General features: G+C 35.6%; 1 protein-coding gene across 2 annotated transcripts in view; it reads left to right on the top strand.

The window, feature by feature from the left end:
- lamp1a (lysosomal associated membrane protein 1a) overlaps positions 1-7,500 on the top strand; it is a 19,314-nt gene that overhangs the window by 5,884 nt on the left and 5,930 nt on the right. For both annotated transcript variants that reach the window (XR_013816191.1, XM_079812313.1), the window contains exons 3-4: positions 69-285; positions 6,211-6,375. Coding sequence is in view for 1 of the 2 variants with exons in the window: in XM_079812313.1 (XP_079668439.1) it covers positions 69-285; positions 6,211-6,375 (382 nt within the window). In the remaining variant the exon portion in view is untranslated. The remainder of the gene's footprint in view (positions 1-68; positions 286-6,210; positions 6,376-7,500) is intronic.

Below are 7,500 nucleotides of genomic sequence, written 5' to 3'. Positions count from 1 at the left end.
GAAAGAACTAATGATTTAGTTATTTGCCACAGTGTTATTGATGTGTGTGTGTGTGTGTGTGTGTGTAGCGTGAGGCGGTGTTTCCGCTGCCGTCCTCAGCAGTGGTGGGCGGCGGGAGCTCGTGTGGCGGCTCTGGTCTTCCTCCAGGGCTGGATCTGGTGTTCGGTGAGGGTCACATGATCTCACTCCAGTTCTCCAGCGATGGGCGTCTCTACAGGGTGGCCAACCTCAGCCTCCAGTACAACCTCAGCGACACGGACAGCTTCCCACAGTCCTCCAGCGCAGGTCAGTCACACACACACACACACACACACACACACACACACACACACACTCACAGACACACACACACTCACAGACACACACACACTCACACACACACACACACACACACTCACAGACACACACAGGGTTCCCACTCGTCCTAGAAAACATGGAAAATTAGAGAAAATGTCCTGGAAAATCTTGTTGTCGTCTGGGAAAATTATTTTTAAAAAAAGTTATTTCTTTAGCCGAGTATAACGAGTTTATCGCTGGCCCAAACAATCAGCGCTAGTTGCAGAAGCACATGTTCAGGAATGTTTGATGTGCGTGTGTGTGTAGTATTTTTGAATAATGATGTTTAATGTTTAATGCTATAACTGCTCAGTGAATGTTAACTCGTGAGCTGCTCCCTAATCACATCATTTTGATATAAAGTCACATTTGTGTGTTATAAAGTCAGAATTGCGTGATATAAACTCGCAAGTCTTTTCTTCACAATTGACTTTTTTTGCGCAGTTGCGAGTTTATATCTTGCGATTGTGACTTCTTTTCTCAGAATTGTGAGATCTGCAATTGCAAGTTATAAAGTCCAATTCTGAGGGGAAAAAAAGAATTGCGACAATTTTCGCGTTTATATCACAAATATGTAAAAAGTCAGAATAGCGAGATAAAGTCACAATGACCTTTTCTTTCTATTCTGTGGAGTAAACAAGCTTCCATAGTCATAATGTGTGATTAAGAGCTCATGTTGAAAAATGCTGGATTGTTAAGGCCATAAACTGGACGACTTTTAAAGACTTAAAGCAATATTTGGCGTGATTTAGAAAGCAATATTTGGCATGATTTAGAAAGCAATATTTGGCATGATTTAGAAAGCAATATTTGGCGTGATTTAGAAAGCAATATTTGGCATGATTTAGAAAGCAATATTTGGCGTGATTTAGAAAGCAATATTTGGCGTGATTTAGAAAGCAATATTTGGCATGATTTAGAAAGCAATATTTGCATGATTTAGAAAGCAATATTTGGCATGATTTAGAAAGCAATATTTGGCATGATTTAGAAAGCAATATTTGGCATGATTTAGAAAGCAATATTTGCATGATTTAGAAAGCAATATTTGCATGATTTAGAAAGCAATATTTGGCGTGATTTAGAAAGCAATATTTGGCATGATTTAGAAAGCAATATTTGGCATGATTTAGAAAGCAATATTTGGCATGATTTAGAAAGCAATATTTGGCATGATTTAGAAAGCAATATTTGCATGATTTAGAAAGCAATATTTGGCCTGATTTAGAAAGCAATATTTGGCATGATTTAGAAAGCAATATTTGGCGTGATTTAGAAAGCAATATTTGGCGTGATTTAGAAAGCAATATTTGGCGTGATTTAGAAAGCAATATTTGGCGTGATTGAGAAAGCAATATTTGGCGTGATTTAGAAAGCAATATTTGGCGTGATTTAGAAAGCAATATTTGGCGTGATTTAGAAAGCAATATTTGGCATGATTTAGAAAGCAATATTTGGCATGATTTAGAAAGCAATATTTGGCGTGATTTAGAAAGCAATATTTGGCGTGATTGAGAAAGCAATATTTGGCATGATTTAGAAAGCAATATTTGGCGTGATTTAGAAAGCAATATTTGGCGTGATTTAGAAAGCAATATTTGGCGTGATTTAGAAAGCAATATTTGGCGTGATTTAGAAAGCAATATTTGGCATGATTTAGAAAGCAATATTTGGCATGATTTAGAAAGCAATATTTGGCATGATTTAGAAAGCAATATTTGCATGATTTAGAAAGCAATATTTGGCATGATTTAGAAAGCAATATTTGGCGTGATTTAGAAAGCAATATTTGGCGTGATTTAGAAAGCAATATTTGGCGTGATTTAGAAAGCAATATTTGGCATGATTTAGAAAGCAATATTTGGCATGATTTAGAAAGCAATATTTGCATGATTTAGAAAGCAATATTTGGCATGATTTAGAAAGCAATATTTGGCGTGATTTAGAAAGCAATATTTGGCGTGATTTAGAAAGCAATATTTGGCGTGATTTAGAAAGCAATATTTGGCGTGATTTAGAAAGCAATATTTGGCATGATTTAGAAAGCAATATTTGGCATGATTTAGAAAGCAATATTTGGCATGATTTAGAAAGCAATATTTGCATGATTTAGAAAGCAATATTTGGCGTGATTTAGAAAGCAATATTTGGCATGATTTAGAAAGCAATATTTGGCATGATTTAGAAAGCAATATTTGGCATGATTTAGAAAGCAATATTTGCATGATTTAGAAAGCAATATTTGGCGTGATTTAGAAAGCAATATTTGGCGTGATTTAGAAAGCAATATTTGGCATGATTTAGAAAGCAATATTTGCATGATTTAGAAAGCAATATTTGGCGTGATTTAGAAAGCAATATTTGGCGTGATTAAGAAAGCAATATTTTGCGTGATTTAGAAAGCAATATTTGGCGTGATTTAGAAAGCAATATTTGGCGTGATTTAGAAAGCAATATTTGGCGTGATTTAGAAAGCAATATTTGCATGATTTAGAAAGCAATATTTGGCATGATTTAGAAAGCAATATTTGCATGATTTAGAAAGCAATATTTGGCATGATTTAGAAAGCAATATTTGGCCTGATTTAGAAAGCAATATTTGGCCTGATTTAGAAAGCAATATTTGGCCTGATTTAGAAAGCAATATTTGGCCTGATTTAGAAAGCAATATTTGGCATGATTTAGAAAGCAATATTTGCATGATTTAGAAAGCAATATTTGGCGTGATTTAGAAAGCAATATTTGGCGTGATTAAGAAAGCAATATTTGGCGTGATTTAGAAAGCAATATTTGGCGTGATTTAGAAAGCAATATTTGGCGTGATTTAGAAAGCAATATTTGGCGTGATTTAGAAAGCAATATTTGGCGTGATTTAGAAAGCAATATTTGGCGTGATTTAGAAAGCAATATTTGGCGTGATTTAGAAAGCAATATTTGGCGTGATTTAGAAAGCAATATTTGGCGTGATTTAGAAAGCAATATTTGGCGTGATTTAGAAAGCAATATTTGGCGTGATTTAGAAAGCAATATTTGGCGTGATTTAGAAAGCAATATTTGGCCTGATTTAGAAAACAATATTTGGCGTGATTTAGAAAGCAATATTTGGCGTGATTTAGAAAGCAATATTTGGCGTGATTAAGAAAGCAATATTTGGCGTGATTTAGAAAGCAATATTTGGCGTGATTGAGAAAGCAATATTTGGCGTGATTTAGAAAGCAATATTTGGCGTGATTTAGAAAGCAATATTTGGCGTGATTTAGAAAGCAATATTTGGCGTGATTTAGAAAGCAATATTTGGCGTGATTTAGAAAGCAATATTTGGCGTGATTTAGAAAGCAATATTTGGCGTGATTTAGAAAGCAATATTTGGCGTGATTTAGAAAGCAATATTTGGCCTGATTTAGAAAGCAATATTTGGCGTGATTTAGAAAGCAATATTTGGCGTGATTTAGAAAGCAATATTTGGCGTGATTTAGAAAGCAATATTTGGCCTGATTTAGAAAGCAATATTTGGCCTGATTTAGAAAGCAATATTTGGCCTGATTTAGAAAGCAATATTTGGCCTGATTTAGAAAGCAATATTTGGCCTGATTTAGAAAGCAATATTTGGCGTGATTTAGAAAGCAATATTTGGCGTGATTTAGAAAGCAATATTTGGCGTGATTTAGAAAGCAATATTTGGCCTGATTTAGAAAGCAATATTTGGCCTGATTTAGAAAGCAATATTTGGCCTGATTTAGAAAACAATATTTGGCGTGATTTAGAAAGCAATATTTGGCGTGATTTAGAAAGCAATATTTGGCCTGATTTAGAAAGCAATATTTGGCCTGATTTAGAAAGCAATATTTGGCCTGATTTAGAAAGCAATATTTGGCGTGATTTAGAAAGCAATATTTGGCGTGATTAAGAAAGCAATATTTGGCCTGATTTAGAAAGCAATATTTGGCCTGATTTAGAAAGCAATATTTGGCCTGATTTAGAAAGCAATATTTGGCCTGATTTAGAAAGCAATATTTGGCGTGATTTAGAAAGCAATATTTGGCGTGATTTAGAAAGCAATATTTGGCGTGATTTAGAAAGCAATATTTGGCCTGATTTAGAAAGCAATATTTGGCCTGATTTAGAAAGCAATATTTGGCGTGATTTAGAAAGCAATATTTGGCCTGATTTAGAAAGCAATATTTGGCGTGATTAAGAAAGCAATATTTGGCGTGATTTAGAAAGCAATATTTGGCGTGATTTAGAAAGCAATATTTGGCGTGATTTAGAAAGCAATATTTGGCGTGATTTAGAAAGCAATATTTGGCGTGATTTAGAAAGCAATATTTGGCGTGATTTAGAAAGCAATATTTGGCCTGATTTAGAAGGAATATTTGGCCTGATTTAGAAAGCAATATTTGGCCTGATTTAGAAAGCAATATTTGGCCTGATTTAGAAAGCAATATTTGGCCTGATTTAGAAAGCAATATTTGGCCTGATTTAGAAAGCAATATTTGGCCTGATTTAGAAAGCAATATTTGGCCTGATTTAGAAAGCAATATTTGGCGTGATTTAGAAAGCAATATTTGGCGTGATTTAGAAAGCAATATTTGGCGTGATTTAGAAAGCAATATTTGGCGTGATTGAGAAAGCAATATTTGGCCTGATTGAGAAAGCAATATTTGGCGTGATTTAGAAAGCAATATTTGGCGTGATTTAGAAAGCAATATTTGGCGTGATTTAGAAAGCAATATTTGGCGTGATTTAGAAAGCAATATTTGGCCTGATTTAGAAAGCAATATTTGGCCTGATTTAGAAAGCAATATTTGGCGTGATTTAGAAAGCAATATTTGGCGTGATTTAGAAAGCAATATTTGGCGTGATTTAGAAAGCAATATTTGGCGTGATTTAGAAAGCAATATTTGGCGTGATTTAGAAAGCAATATTTGGCCTGATTTAGAAAGCAATATTTGGCCTGATTTAGAAAGCAATATTTGGCCTGATTTAGAAAGCAATATTTGGCGTGATTTAGAAAGCAATATTTGGCGTGATTTAGAAAGCAATATTTGGCGTGATTGAGAAAGCAATATTTGGCCTGATTTAGAAAGCAATATTTGGCCTGATTTAGAAAGCAATATTTGGCCTGATTTAGAAAGCAATATTTGGCGTGATTTAGAAAGCAATATTTGGCGTGATTGAGAAAGCAATATTTGGCCTGATTTAGAAAGCAATATTTGGCGTGATTTAGAAAGCAATATTTGGCGTGATTTAGAAAGCAATATTTGGCGTGATTTAGAAAGCAATATTTGGCCTGATTTAGAAAGCAATATTTGGCCTGATTTAGAAAGCAATATTTGGCCTGATTTAGAAAGCAATATTTGGCGTGATTTAGAAAGCAATATTTGGCGTGATTTAGAAAGCAATATTTGGCCTGATTGAGAAAGCAATATTTGGCGTGATTTAGAAAGCAATATTTGGCGTGATTTAGAAAGCAATATTTGGCGTGATTTAGAAAGCAATATTTGGCGTGATTTAGAAAGCAATATTTGGCGTGATTTAGAAAGCAATATTTGGCGTGATTTAGAAAGCAATATTTGGCCTGATTTAGAAAGCAATATTTGGCGTGATTTAGAAAGCAATATTTGGCGTGATTTAGAAAGCAATATTTGGCGTGATTGAGAAAGCAATATTTGGCGTGATTGAGAAAGCAATAGTTGGCGTGATTGAGAAAGCAATAGTTGGCGTGATCCTTGTCTTTTATTCCCGCCGTAGTAAAATTGAAAATGTACTGGAAAATGGCTGCTGAAAAAGAGTGGGAACCCTGTCAGTCTCTCACACACACACACACACACACAGTCCCAGACGAGCGTCCGCTCAGGTGTGTTTCCTCCACAGGACTCGTGGTCGTGATGACGAATGCGTCGGGGATTTCAGCGCGGGTCAACACCACCTACAGGTGTTTGAGCTCCACCCTCATCAGTCTGGATGCCGGAGTGACCATCAGCTTCTCTGGGGTCCGCATGGAGGCCTACATGCCCTCAGCTAACCTCAGCACGGACGGTACGTCATTCAAACCTTAAAGGTCAGAGGTCAGTGGCCTTCACATCACAACAGGGCCATTTTTCTTGATCTCACATCATACACTACATTGCCAAAAGCATTGTGCAGCTCATTCAAGCCTTACATCACCAAGTGCGATGCAAAGCGTGGGATGCAGTGGGGTAAAGTGCGCCACCACTGGACTTCAGTGGAGACGTGACCAATCACGCTTCTCTGTCTGACAATCCCATGGACGAGTCTGGGTTTGGCAGTTGACTTGCCTGACTGCATTATGCCAAGTGTAAAGTTTGGTGGAGGGGGGATTATGGGGTGGGGTTGTTTTTCAGGGGTTAGTTCCAGTGAAAGGAACTCTTAAGGGCAGACACAAAATTTTTTTTTCACTGTGAAACTTCTCCAGTTTATTACTGGCATAAACATAAGAAAAAAAAATGTATTACAAGTTTTGTGTAAATTAATGTTTTAATATGCAAATGAGGCCGTGTATACTTAAATATACGCTAATTTGCATATTTTTCCAAAAACAAAATCTGGTAAATTGGACCATGATTAAAATTCTTGGTACTATTTTTTTGACATGTTAGATGAGAGGGCTTTCACTGAGGGGATTCTGGGTATCTTATTTTGTGCTTTAGTAAATACTGACAATAGCCTTAAATCAATTTCCACCATTTTTTTTTAAGTTAAAGGACCTTTAACTCAGGATAGGAATGATATATCAACAAATCCCTCGGGAAAAGCCTTCAGAATATAGTTCAGTGTAAGACTGGAAGAGTTCTCCTGAAGTGAGAAACTCATTTTGAGAAAACGGCCTTTAAAGTTTTATACTATATAACTGCATACATTTCTAAAAAAAACAACAACCTACAAACAAAATATATATTCAGTTCATTAACATCAGTAGTGTATAATATTTCAAACGTGTGGAAATTGATAAATGAATAAATTATTAATAGCAATAGCTATTAGAGAACTACCTTAAGAGAACTACCTTAAGAGAACTACCTTAAGAGAGCTACAGAGAACTACCTTAAGAGTTAAGAGAGCTACCTTAAGAGAGCTACCTTAAGAGAGCTACCTTAAGAGAACTACCTTAAGAGAGCTACCTTAAGAGAGCTACCTTAAGAG

Source organism: Gobio gobio, assembly GCF_949357685.1.
Source record: "Gobio gobio genome assembly, chromosome: 3".
Classification (NCBI taxonomy): Eukaryota; Metazoa; Chordata; class Actinopteri; order Cypriniformes; family Gobionidae; genus Gobio; species Gobio gobio.
Note: the sequence above shows the minus strand (reverse complement) of the source record. Positions and strands in the feature narration are given on the sequence as shown.